Raw genomic sequence first — 13,669 nt, 5'->3', positions numbered from 1 at the left:
GCTGTGCTGTAGTGTAGTATGTAGCCGTGGTGCAGCTGTGCTGTAGTGCAGTATGTAGCTGTGGTGCAGCTGTGCTGTAGTGTTGTATGTACATGTGGTGCAGCTGTGCTGTAGTGCAGTATGTACAGTAGCTATGGTGCAGCTGTAGTGCAGTATGTAGCTATGGTACAGCTGTGCTGTAGTGCAGTATGTAGCTATGGTGCAGCTGTGTTTTAGTGTATGTAGCTGTGGTTCAGTTGTGCTGTAGTGTAGTATGTAGCTATGGTGCAGCTGTGCTGTAGTGTAGTATGTAGCTGTGGTGCAGCTGTGCTGTAGTGAAGTATGTAGCTGTGGTGCAGCTGTGCTGTAGTGTTGTATGTAGCTGTGGTGCAGCTGTGCTGTAGTGCAGTATGTACAGTAGCTATGGTGCAGCAGTGCTGTAGTGCAGTGTGTAGCTATGGTGCTGCTGTGCTGTAATGCAGTATGTAGCTATGGCGCAGCTGTGTTATAGTGCAGTATGTAGCTATGGTGTAGCTGTGCTGTAGTGCAGTATGTAGCTGTGCTGTGGTGCAGCTGTGCTGTAGTGCAATATGTAGCTATGGTGCAGCTGTGCTGTAGTGCAGTATGTAGCTGTGCTGTAGTGCAGTATATAATTACAGTCTCCTCCTCTGTGCAATATACCCATACACAGAGTATGTATAAGATCACCACTGCACAGAGTAATAAGTAGCAGATAATCACGCGGGGGCCTCTCTCCTGAGTACATTGGAGTTCTGTGAGGGGGCTCATTAGGTACATACAGTAGAACACTATGCCATGCGGGAGTATCAGGAACACTGGTCACAAGAGTTGAGCAGTTACTGTTTTGCAGCATCATGTGTACAAGTGTTTCTCTAACGTGCTAGTGGATGCTGGGGACTCCGTAAGGACCATGGGGGAATAGCGGGCTCCGCAGGAGACTGGGCACTCTAAAGAAAGATTTAGTACTATCTGGTGTGCACTGGCTCCTCCCTCTATGCCCCTCCTCCAGACCTCTGTTAGAATCTGTGCCCGGCCAGAGCTGGGTGCTCCTAGTGGGCTCTCCTGAGCTTGCTAGAAAAGAAAGTATTTTGTCAGATTTTTTTTTTTCAGAGAGCTCCTGCTGGCAACAGACTCTCTGCTATGAGGGACTGAGGGGAGAGAAGCAAACCTACTCACGGCAGCTAGGTAGCGCTTCTTAGGCTACTGGACACCATTAGCTCCAGAGGGATCGAACACAGGTACCTAACCTTGATCGTCCGTTCCCGGAGCCGCGCCGCCGTCCCCCTCGCAGAGCAAGAAGTACAGAAGCAGCAGAAGCATGAAGACATCGAAATCGGCGGCTGAAGACTCCTGTCTTCACTTAAGGTAGCGCACAGCACTGCAGCTGTGCGCCATTGCTCCCACAGCACACCGCACACTCCGGTCACTGTAGGGTGCAGGGCGCAGGAGGGCGGCGCCCTGGGCAGCAATTAATTACCTTTTTGGCAAAAATAGACATATATACAGTCTGGGACTGTATATATGCCCGAGCCCCCGCCATTTTTTACACATTAAAGCGGGACAGAAGCCCGCCGCTGAGGGGGCGGGGCCTTCTTCCTCAGCACACCAGCGCCATTTTCTCTTCACAGCTCCGCTGGAAGGACGCTCCCCAGGCTCTCCCCTGCAGTATACAGGTGCAATAAAGGATAAAAAAGAGAGGGGGGGCACATAAATTTAGGCGCAGATATATATTTAACAGCAGCTACGGGGTAAACACTAAGGTACAGTGTAATCCCTGGGTCATATAGCGCTGGGGTGTGTGCTGGCATACTCTCTCTCTGTCTCCCCAAAAGCCTTTGTGGGGTCCTGTCCTCAGTCAGAGCATTCCCTGTGTGTGTGCTGTGTGTCGGTACGCCTGTGTCGACATGTTTGATGAGGAAGCATACATGGAGGCAGAACAAGTGCAGCTGAGTGTGGTGTCGCCGCCGACGGTGCCGACACCTGATTGGATGGATATGTGGAAGGTGTTATATGATAATGTAAACTCCTTGCATAACTGATTGGATAAAACTGTAACCTTGGGACAGTCAGGGTCTCAACCCATGCCTGATCCTACAGCGCAGATGCCCTCAGGGTCTCAAAAGCGCACACTATCCCAGATAGTTGACACAGATGTCGACACGGAATCTGACTCCAGTGTCGATGACGATGAGGCAAAGTTGCAGCCTAAAATGACTAAAGCCATCCGCTACATGATTGTAGCAATGAAGGATGTATTACACATTTCTGAGGAAAATCCTGTCCCTGACAAGAGGATTTATATGTATGGGGAGAAAAAGCATGAAGTGACTTTTCCCCCTTCACATGAATTAAATGAATTATGTGAAAAAGCGTGGGATTCCCCTGACAGGAAGGTGATAGTTTCCAAGAGATTACTTATGGCGTATCCTTTCCCGCCAACGGACAGGTTACGCTGGGAATCCTCCCCTAGGGTAGACAAGGCGTTGACACGCTTGTCTAAGAAGGTTGCCCTGCCGTCTCCGGATACGGCCTCCCTAAAGGATCCTGCGGATAGGAAGCAGGAAGCTATCCTGAAGTCTGTTTATACACATTCTGGCACACTGCTGAGGCCAGCAATTGCTTCGGCCTGGATGTGTAGTGCGGTAGCTGCATGGACGGATACTCTGTCTGAGGAGATAGATACCCTGGACAGGGACACTGTTCTACTGTCCCTGACACATATCGAGGATGCGGTCCTATATATGCGGGATGCCCAGAGGGACATTTGCCTGCTGGGCTCTAGAGTAAACGCATTGTCCATTTCTGCCAGAAGGGTCTTATAGACTCGGCAATGGACAGGGGATACCGACTCTAAAAAACACATGGAGGTTTTACCTTATAAGGGTGAGGAATTGTTTGGGGACGGTCTCTCGGACCTAGTTTCCACAGCTACGGCTGGGAAGTCAAATTTCTTGCCTTATGTCCCTCCACAGCCTAAAAAAGCACCGTATTACCAAATGCAGTCCTTTCGTTCTCAGAGGAGCAAGAAGGTCAGAGGTGCGTCCTTTCTTGCCAGAGGCAGGGGTAGAGGAAAAAAACTGCACCATGCAGCTAGTTCCCAGGAACAAAAGTCTTCCCCGGCTTCCACTAAATCCACCGCATGACGCTGGGGCTCCACAGGCGGAGCCAGGAGCCGTGGGGGCGCGTCTCCGACATTTCAGCCACCAGTGGGTTCGCTCACAGGTGGATCCTTGGGCTATACAAATTGTGTCTCAGGGATACAAGCTGGAATTCGAGGTGACGCCCCCTCACCGTTACCTAAAATCGGCCTTACCAACTTCCCCCATGGAAAGGGAGATAGTGTTGGCGGCAATTCACAAACTTTTTCTCCAGCAGGTGGTGGTAGAGGTTCCCCCCCCTTCAACGGGGAAGGGGCTACTATTCCACTATGTTTGTGGTACCGAAACCGGAAGGTTCGGTCAGACCCATTTTAAATTTAAAATCCCTGAACATTTATCTGAAGAAATTCAAGTTCAAAATGGAATCGCTCAGAGCGGTCATTGCAAGCCTGGAAGAGGGGGATTTTATGGTGTCTCTGGACATCAAGGATGCTTACTTGCATGTCCCCATTTATCTGCCTCATCAGGAGTACCTCAGGTTTGTGGTACGGGACTGTCATTACCAATTCCAGACGTTGCCGTTTGGCCTGTCCACGGCAGCGAGAGTTTTTACCAAGGTGATGGCGGAAATGATGGTGCTCCTTCGGAAGCAAGGGGTTACAATTATCCCATACTTGGACGATCTCCTCATAAAGGCGAGGTCCAGGGAGCAGTTGCTGATCAGCGTAGCACACTCTCAGGAAGTGTTGCGTCAGCACGGCTGGATTCTGAACATTCCAAAGTCGCAGCTGATTCCTGCGACGCGTCTGCCCTTCCTGGGCATGATTCTGGACACAGACCAGAAGAAGGTGTTTCTCCCGGAGGAGAAGGCTCAGGAGCTCGTGACTCTGGTCAGAGACCTCCTAAAACCAAAACAGGTATCGGTGCATCACTGCACGCGAGTCCTGGGAAAGATGGTGGCGTCATACGAAGCCATTCCCTTCGGCAGGTTCCATGCGAGGATCTTTCAGTGGGATCTGCTGGACAAGTGGTCCGGATCGCATCTTCAGATGCATCGGATGATCACCCTGTCCCCCAGGGCCAGGGTGTCTCTGCTGTGGTGGCTACAAGGTGCTCACCTCCTCGAGGGCCGCAGATTCGGCATACAGGACTGGGTCCTGGTGACCACGGATGCAAGCCTCAGAGGGTGGGGGGCAGTCACTCAAGGAAGAAACTTCCAAGGGCTGTGGTCAAGTCAGGAGACTTGTCTGCACATAAATATCCTGGAGCTACGGGCCATATACAACGCCCTGAGTCAAGCGGAGCCTCTGCTTCGAGACCAACCAGTGCTGATTCAGTCGCTCACGGCAGTCGCTCATGTAAACCGCCAGGGCGGCACAAGAGGCAGGGTGGCAATGGCGGAAGCCACCAGGATTCTTCGTTAGGCGGAGAATCACGTGCAAGCACTGTCAGCAGTGTTCATTCCGGGAGTGGACAACTGGGAAGCAGACTTCCTCAGCAGACACGACCTCCACCCGGGAGAGTGGGGACTTCATCAAGACGTCTTCACGCAGATTGTAAATCGATGGGAACTGCCACAGGTGGACATGATGGCGTCCCGCCTCAACAAAAAATTAAAGAGGTATTGCGCCAGGTCAAGAGACCCTCAGGCGATAGCTGTGGACGCACTGGTGACACCGTGGGTATTCCAGTCGGTCTATGTGTTTCCTCCTCTTCCTCTCATACCCAGGGTACTGAGAATCGTAAGAAAAAGTGGAGTGAGAACAATACTCATTGTTCCGGATTGGCCAAGAAGGACTTGGTACCCGGAACTGCAAGAAATGCTCACAGAGGACCCATGGCCTCTGCCTCTCAGACAGGACCTGTTGCAACAGGGGCCCTGTCTGTTCCAAGACTTACCGCGGCTGCGTTTGACGGCATGGCGGTTGAACGCCGGATCCTAGCAGAAAAGGGCATTCCGGATGCAGTTATTCCTACGCTGATAAAGGCTAGGAAGGACGTGACAGCAAAACATTATCACCGTATATGGCGATAATATGTTGCTTGGTGTGAGGCCAGGAAGGCCCCTACAGAGGAATTCCAGCTGGGTCGATTCCTGCACTTCCTACAGTCAGGTGTGACTATGGGCCTAAAATTAGGGTCCATAAAGGTCCAGATTTCGGCCCTATCCATTTTCTTTCAAAAAGAACTGGCTTCACTGCCTGAGGTTCAGACGTTTGTTAAGGGAGTGCTGCATATTCAGCCTCCTTTTGTGCCACCAGTGGCACCTTGGGATCTTAACGTGGTCTTGGGTTTCCTGAAATCCCACTGGTTTGAGCCACTTAAGACAGTGGAGCTAAAGTATCTCACGTGGAAGGTGGTCATGCTGTTGGCCTTGGCTTCAGCTAGGCGTGTGTCAGAATTGGCGGCTTTGTCATGTAAAAGCCCTATCTGGTTTTCCATATGGATAGGGCAGAATTGCGGACTCGTCCGCAGTTTCTGCCAAAGGTGGTGTCATCTTTTCATTTGAACCAACCCATTGTGGTGCCTGCGGCTACTCGTGACTTGGAGGATTCCAAGTTGCTTGATGTAGTCAGGGCTTTGAAGATCTATGTTGCCAGGACGGCTGGAGTCAGGAAGACTGACTCGCTGTTTATCCTGTATGCATCCAACAAGCTGGGTGCTCCTGCTTCAAAGCAAACCGTTGCTCGCTGGATCTGTAACACGATTCAGCAAGCTCATTCTGCGGCTGGATTGCTGCATCCAAAATCAGTAAAAGCCCATTCCACAAGGAAGGTGGGCTCTTCTTGGGCGGCTGCCCGAGGGGTCTCGGCATTACAGCTTTGCCGAGCTGCTACTTGGTCGGGTTCAAACACATTTGCAAAATTGTACAAGTTTGATACCCTGGCTGAGGAGGACCTGGTGTTTGCCCATTCGGTGCTGCAGAGTCATCTGCACTCTCCCGCCCGTTTGGGAGCTTTGGTATAATCCCCATGGTCCTTACGGAGTTCCCAGCATCCACTAGGACGTTAGAGAAAATAAGAATTTACTCACCGGTAATTCTATTTCTCGTAGTCCGTAGTGGATGCTGGGCGCCCGTCCCAAGTGCGGACTTTCTGCAATACGTGTATATAGTTATTGCTTAACAAAGGGTTATGGTTATGTAGCATCGGTTGAGTGATGCTCTGTGATTGTTCATACTGTTAACTGGGTAAGTTTATCACAAGTTGTACAGTGTGATTGGTGTGGCTGGTATGAGTCTTACCCTGGATTCCAAAATCCTTTCCTTGTAATGTCAGCTCGTCCGGGCACAGTTTCCTTAACTGAGGTCTGGAGGAGGGGCATAGAGGGAGGAGCCAGTGCACACCAGATAGTACCTAATCTTTCTTTAGAGTGCCCAGTCTCCTGCGGAGCCCGTCTATTCCCCATGGTCCTTACGGAGTCCCCAGCATCCACTACGGACTACGAGAAATTGAATTACCGGTGAGTAAATTCTTATTTTTCCTGTTAGCTCCGTGTTCCCAGCGTGTATGTAACGTGTTGCGTGTGCGTGTCTTACAGCAGCGGCAGTGTGAGCGGCCTGACCCTGAAGCTGATGAAGACCTCCGTCATGGAGATGTTGGACACTCTGTCTGATGATGACTATGTCACCGTGGCTTCTGTAAGTGTCGCCACCAGTGGATTCTTCGCTAGTGTTTTCCCGGGTTCCAAGCTTCCAATTCCTCTAACATCAGAGACAGGAGAGAGATTCAGCAGATATTCTAGTAGCTCAAAAAGCAAGTTAAAATACTGAGTACCATTACTACATAGAGTATTACTGAGCTGCATCATATTCATGAGTATATATATATATATAAAGGTCCTCCAGGGTTTATATCAGATAGCTCCCACGTGTAGGTTAGTGGTTCTGGCGCCGCTGTGCATCGGCGGGTAGACAGTAGAAGTTCTTGGCATTAAGAAACTAAATAAAGTTTTTGTTGCATTGAAGATACTGCTGCAGGTGTATGCGGTGGAAGGTGTGCAGAGCGTTACGCCTCGGGATGGTTCTCAGCCTGCAGATGATCCCGCACATTACGCCTCTGCTACGTTCTACATTCGCTGAGCAGTGACTAGCGCTGACCTCTCTATTGTGCATTTCCCTTAGTTCCACGAGAAGGCAGAGCCGGTGTCCTGCTTCCGGCAGCTTGTCCAGGCCAACGTGAGGAACAAGAAGGTGATAAAGGATGCGGTGCAGGACATGGTGGCGCGGGGGACGACAGACTACAAGGCCGGCTTTGAGTACGCTTTCAGCCAGCTGCAGAACGTGAGTTTCCCTGCGAGGCGACCCTGACGGAACACTGGAGGAGGGGGAGACGGGGGCTCAGAGTTATAAACACCGGTTCCCTACACTGAGCGGGAGCCAGGCGCAGTATGGGGTGCGGAATCATATGCCCACATAGCATAGCCTCCCCCTAAACCTAACCCTACACCTAAATATAGCATTAAAATGCTACGTCAACATTTTTACTGTCGACGTGCCCAGTGTCTGTGATGATCATGTCAGCATTTCTGTATGGCGACATAATGTCCATATCAGCGTTCTTCCCGGACACCCGTTTTGTGCGGTGCCAGGTACTGGGAGTAGGCGGTCTGTCAGGTCTGTAGGAACCAGTGCTATCACTGTGCAGTGAGGCTTCTCCTTCCTTTGGGAATTGATGAGTGCAGTACACTACTTTAGCCTGCAGATGTCACTGTTATGGCGGATGGCTGCGGTAGATGCCGGGCTGTTACCTGGACCCTGCATAGTCTGTAGCTGCTGTACTTGCAGGACAGAGGAAATGTCTGTACAGGGAAAGCTCAGGCTTGCGCTGCGTGACCTGCGTTACCCCTGTATTAATGGCTCTGTGTGGTATTGTGTGGGAGAAATCCAGCTAAGCCCAAGGTCTAGTATCATGCGTCCATGACTGTTGCAGAATAGTGAGATCCTTCCTGTGCAAGAATGCACAGCGTCGCCATATATTGAATTGCCTGCTCTGCGTCACATTACCTCGATATTTATCGTCCTCTGTGAGTGTACGTGACTGTATGTCTCCTTATCTGTGACAGAATAACGTCACGCGTGCAAACTGTAACAAGATGATAATGATGTTCACGGACGGAGGGGAAGACCGCGTTCAGGACGTCTTTGAGAAGTACAACTGGCCAAACAAAACGGTAGGTGACTTGGCGCAGTATCCACAAGGTCAGCGAGGAAACGATTTTATTTAGTTAAGATTTTTTTTTTTTTAAATGTTCCCATAACACTGCGGTAGTGTACTGGTGGGAGCTGCCTTGCTTTGTGTGTAGTGAGAGAGGGATGTCACTGGCGCTGGGAACCACGGTAAATGTTCCCATAACACTGCGGTAGTGTACTGGTGGGAGCTGCCTTGCTTTGTGTGTAGTGAGAGAGGGATGTCACTGGCACTGGGAACCACGGTAAATGTTCCCATAACACTGCGGTAGTGTACTGGTGGTAGCTGCCTTGCTTTGTGTGTAGTGAGAGGGGGATGTCACTGGCGCTGGGAACCATGGTAAATGTTCCCATAACACTGCGGTAGTGTACTGGTGGGAGCTGCCTTGCTTTGTGTGTAGTGAGAGAGGGATGTCACTGGCGCTGGGAACCACGGTAAATGTTCCCATAACACTGCGGTAGTGTACTGGTGGTAGCTGCCTTGCTTTGTGTATAGTGAGAGGGGGATGTCACTGGCACTGGGAACCATGGTAAATGTTCCCATAACACTGCGGTAGTGTACTGGTGGGAGCTGCCTTGCTTTGTGTATAGTGAGAGGGGGATGTCACTGGCACTGGGAACCATGGTAAATGTTCCCATAACACTGCGGTAGTGTACTGGTGGTAGCTGCCTTGCTTTGTGTATAGTGAGAGGGGGATGTCACTGGCGCTGGGAACCACGGTAAATGTTCCCATAACACTGCGGTAGTGTACTGGTGGGAGCTGCCTTGCTTTGTGTGTAGTGAGAGAGGGATGTCACTGGCGCTGGGAACCACGGTAAATGTTCACATAACACTGCGGTAGTGTACTGGTGGTAGCTGCCTTGCTTTGTGTGTAGTGAGAGGGGGATGTCACTGGCGCTGGGAACCACGGTAAATGTTCACATAACACTGCGGTAGTGTACTGGTGGTAGCTGCCTTGCTTTGTGTGTAGTGAGAGGGGGATGTCACTGGCGCTGGGAACCATGGTAAATGTTCCCATAACACTGCGGTAGTGTACTGGTGGGAGCTGCCTTGCTTTGTGTATAGTGAGAGGGGGATGTCACTGGCGCTGGGAACCATGGTAAATGTTCCCATAACACTGCGGTAGTGTACTGGTGGGAGCTGCCTTGCTTTGTGTATAGTGAGAGGGGGATGTCACTGGCACTGGGAACCATGGTAAATGTTCCCATAACACTGCGGTAGTGTACTGGTGGTAGCTGCCTTGCTTTGTGTATAGTGAGAGGGGGATGTCACTGGCGCTGGGAACCACGGTAAATGTTCCCATAACACTGCGGTAGTGTACTGGTGGTAGCTGCCTTGCTTTGTGTATAGTGAGAGGGGATGTCACTGGCGCTGGAACCACGGTAAATGTTCCCATAACACTGCGGTAGTGTACTTGTGGGAGCTGCCTTGCTTTGTGTGTAGTGAGAGGGGGATGTCACTGGCACTGGGAACCACGGTTAATGTTCCCATAACACTGTGGTAGTGTACTGGTGGGAGCTGCCTTGCTTTGTGTGTAGTGAGAGAGGGATGTCACTGGCGCTGGGAACCACGGTAAATGTTCACATAACACTGCGGTAGTGTACTGGTGGGAGCTGCCTTGCTTTGTGTGTAGTGAGAGGGGGATGTCACTGGCGCTGGGAACCATGGTAAATGTTCCCATAACACTGCGGTAGTGTACTGGTGGGAGCTGCCTTGCTTTGTGTATAGTGAGAGGGGGATGTCACTGGCACTGGGAACCATGGTAAATGTTCCCATAACACTGCGGTAGTGTACTGGTGGTAGCTGCCTTGCTTTGTGTATAGTGAGAGGGGGATGTCACTGGCGCTGGGAACCACGGTAAATGTTCCCATAACACTGCGGTAGTGTACTGGTGGTAGCTGCCTTGCTTTGTGTGTAGTGAGAGGGGGATTTCACTGGCACTGGGAACCATGGTAAATGTTCCCATAACACTGCGGTAGTGTACTGGTGGGAGCTGCCTTGCTTTGTGTGTAGTGAGAGGGGGATGTCACTGGCGCTGGGAACCATGGTAAATGTTCCCATAACACTGCGGTAGTGTACTGGTGGGAGCTGCCTTGCTTTGTGTGTAGTGAGAGGGGGATTTCACTGGCACTGGGAACCATGGTAAATGTTCCCATAACACTGCGGTAGTGTACTGGTGGTAGCTGCCTTGCTTTGTGTATAGTGAGAGGGGGATGTCACTGGCGCTGGGAACCACGGTAAATGTTCCCATAACACTGCGGTAGTGTACTGGTGGTAGCTGCCTTGCTTTGTGTATAGTGAGAGGGGGATGTCACTGGCGCTGGAACCACGGTAAATGTTCCCATAACACTGCGGTAGTGTACTTGTGGGAGCTGCCTTGCTTTGTGTGTAGTGAGAGGGGGATGTCACTGGCGCTGGGAACCATGGTAAATGTTCCCATAACACTGCGGTAGTGTATTGGTGGGAGCTGCCTTGCTTTGTGTGTAGTGAGAGGGGGATGTCACTGGCGCTGGGAACCATGGTAAATGTTCCCATAACACTGCGGTAGTGTACTGGTGGGAGCTGCCTTGCTTTGTGTGTAGTGAGAGGGGGATGTCACTGGCGCTGGGAACCATGGTAAATGTTCCCATAACACTGCGGTAGTGTACTGGTGGGAGCTGCCTTGCTTTGTGTATAGTGAGAGGGGGATGTCACTGGCACTGGGAACCATGGTAAATGTTCCCATAACACTGCGGTAGTGTACTGGTGGTAGCTGCCTTGCTTTGTGTATAGTGAGAGGGGGATGTCACTGGCGCTGGGAACCACGGTAAATGTTCCCATAACACTGCGGTAGTGTACTGGTGGTAGCTGCCTTGCTTTGTGTGTAGTGAGAGGGGGATTTCACTGGCACTGGGAACCATGGTAAATGTTCCCATAACACTGCGGTAGTGTACTGGTGGGAGCTGCCTTGCTTTGTGTGTAGTGAGAGGGGGATGTCACTGGCGCTGGGAACCATGGTAAATGTTCCCATAACACTGCGGTAGTGTACTGGTGGGAGCTGCCTTGCTTTGTGTGTAGTGAGAGGGGGATTTCACTGGCACTGGGAACCATGGTAAATGTTCCCATAACACTGCGGTAGTGTACTGGTGGTAGCTGCCTTGCTTTGTGTATAGTGAGAGGGGGATGTCACTGGCGCTGGGAACCACGGTAAATGTTCCCATAACACTGCGGTAGTGTACTGGTGGTAGCTGCCTTGCTTTGTGTATAGTGAGAGGGGGATGTCACTGGCGCTGGAACCACGGTAAATGTTCCCATAACACTGCGGTAGTGTACTTGTGGGAGCTGCCTTGCTTTGTGTGTAGTGAGAGGGGGATGTCACTGGCGCTGGGAACCATGGTAAATGTTCCCATAACACTGCGGTAGTGTACTGGTGGGAGCTGCCTTGCTTTGTGTATAGTGAGAGGGGGATGTCACTGGCGCTGGGAACCATGGTAAATGTACCCATAACACTGCGGTAGTGTACTGATGGTAGCTGCCTTGCTTTGTGTGTAGTGAGAGGGGGATGTCACTGGCGTTGGGAACCACGGTAAATGTTCCCATAACACTGCGGTAGTGTACTGGTGGGAGCTGCCTTGCTTTGTGTATAGTGAGAGGGAAATGTCACTGGCACTGGGAACCACGGTTAATGTTCCCATAACACTGCGGTAGTGTACTGGTGGGAGCTGCCTTGCTGTGTGTATAGTGAGAGGGGGATGTCACTGGCACTGGGAACCACGGTTAATGTTCCCATAACACTGCGGTAGTGTACTGGTGGGAGCTGCCTTGCTGTGTGTATAGTGAGAGGGGGATGTCACTGGCACTGGGAACCACGGTAAATGTTCCCATAACACTGCGGTAGTGTACTGGTGGGAGCTGCCTTGCTTTGTGTGTATGGAAACGGGGCCTGGACTGCACACCCTAGCTTATTATAATGGGATGTGCTACCTTGCTGAGACTAAGTACTGTAATACTACAACATAGGAACAAAGGGTGCAGGTGCACCATACACCATTAAAATTATTATAACCATAATATAATATTTGAGGTTCTTGGCATATATTGGCCAGTATATGAGCCTGCCCACCTTCTTCACGGTGACCTCATCGGACAGGTCCCTAACACTATAGGGGTTCACCTCCGGGACGCAGAGCACCCCCAGACCACCCCAGCCAAACCACCCCAGGGCATCACACAGAAAAAAGGATAGGAGTAAAAGATCAGTGTTAAGCAAATGAAAGAGGCTGCTGAATGTAAAAGAAAAGAGGAGGACAGCAGTAAGGTGTCAGAGTGTTAGAGAGAGGACAGCAGTAAGGTGTCAGAGTGTTAGAGAGAGGACAGCAGTAAGGTGTCAGATTGTTAGAGAGAGGACAGCAGTAAAGTGTTAGAATGTGAAGTTTAGCTGAGAGTGTTAGAAGTGTAAAAAATATGTGAAAAAAGCTACATAAATATAAAACAAACACAATGTGATATAAGTGTTAAAAGTAAATGTAAGGTGGTGATGCCCCAAGGTGGCCCAGCCAGAGCAATATAGGGAGCTCCACGCCCCAAAAGCTCACCCCCAAACTGACTTTGTATATAATTAAAAGGATCATACCTATGTCTTTTGTGCAGTCAGAATGTGCTGGTTCCCTGTTTAAAAGCCTGAGAGGCCCCATGGAGAGAGATAAAGTACCAGTCAGTCCGTTCCTAACTGCCATGTTAAAGGCGGTGTCTTTATCTCTCTCCACTTTATCTGTCTCCACTGTATCACTCTCCAAGGCTCAGTACATCTGCCCCATTGTACCGCAGTGTAGTGTGTGTTGTACAGTAATAGTGCATGATACAGCAGTGTAGTGTATGTTGTGCAGTATACCGCAGGTGTAGTGTGTGTTGTACAGTAATAGTGCAGTATACAGCAGTGTAGTGTGTGTTGTACAGTAATAGTGCATGATACAGCAGTGTAGTGTGTGTTGTACAGTAATAGTGCAGTATACCGCAGGTGTAGTGTGTGTTGTACAGTAATAGTGCAGTATACCGCAGGTGTAGTGTGTGTTGTACAGTAATAGTGCAGTATGCAGCAGTGTAGTGTGTGTTGTACAGTAATAGTGCAGTATACAGCAGTGTAGTGTGTGTTGTACAGTAATAGTGCATGATACAGCAGTGTAGTGTGTGTTGTACAGTAATAGTGCAGTATACAGCAGTGTAGTGTGTGTTATACAGTAATAGTGCATGATACAGCAGTGTAGTGTGTGTTGTACAGTAATAGTGCAGTATACAGCAGTGTAGTGTGTGTTGTACAGTAATAGTGCAGTATACAGCAGTGTAGCGTGTGTGTTGTACAGTAATAGTGCATGATACAGCAGTGTAGTGTGTGTTGTACTGTAA

At 50.4% G+C, this 13,669-nt stretch overlaps 1 protein-coding gene across 2 annotated transcripts in view; it reads left to right on the top strand.

Moving 5' to 3' along the window:
* The window catches only part of CACNA2D2 (calcium voltage-gated channel auxiliary subunit alpha2delta 2), a 423,565-nt gene that overhangs the window by 279,631 nt on the left and 130,265 nt on the right, over positions 1-13,669 (top strand). For both annotated transcript variants that reach the window (XM_063941375.1, XM_063941374.1), the window contains exons 10-12: positions 6,639-6,738; positions 7,222-7,380; positions 8,163-8,270. In XM_063941375.1, coding sequence (XP_063797445.1) covers positions 6,639-6,738; positions 7,222-7,380; positions 8,163-8,270 — 367 coding nt within the window. The remainder of the gene's footprint in view (positions 1-6,638; positions 6,739-7,221; positions 7,381-8,162; positions 8,271-13,669) is intronic.

This window comes from Pseudophryne corroboree, chromosome 9 (assembly GCF_028390025.1).
Source record: "Pseudophryne corroboree isolate aPseCor3 chromosome 9, aPseCor3.hap2, whole genome shotgun sequence".
NCBI lineage: Eukaryota > Metazoa > Chordata > Amphibia > Anura > Myobatrachidae > Pseudophryne > Pseudophryne corroboree.
Note: the sequence above shows the minus strand (reverse complement) of the source record. Positions and strands in the feature narration are given on the sequence as shown.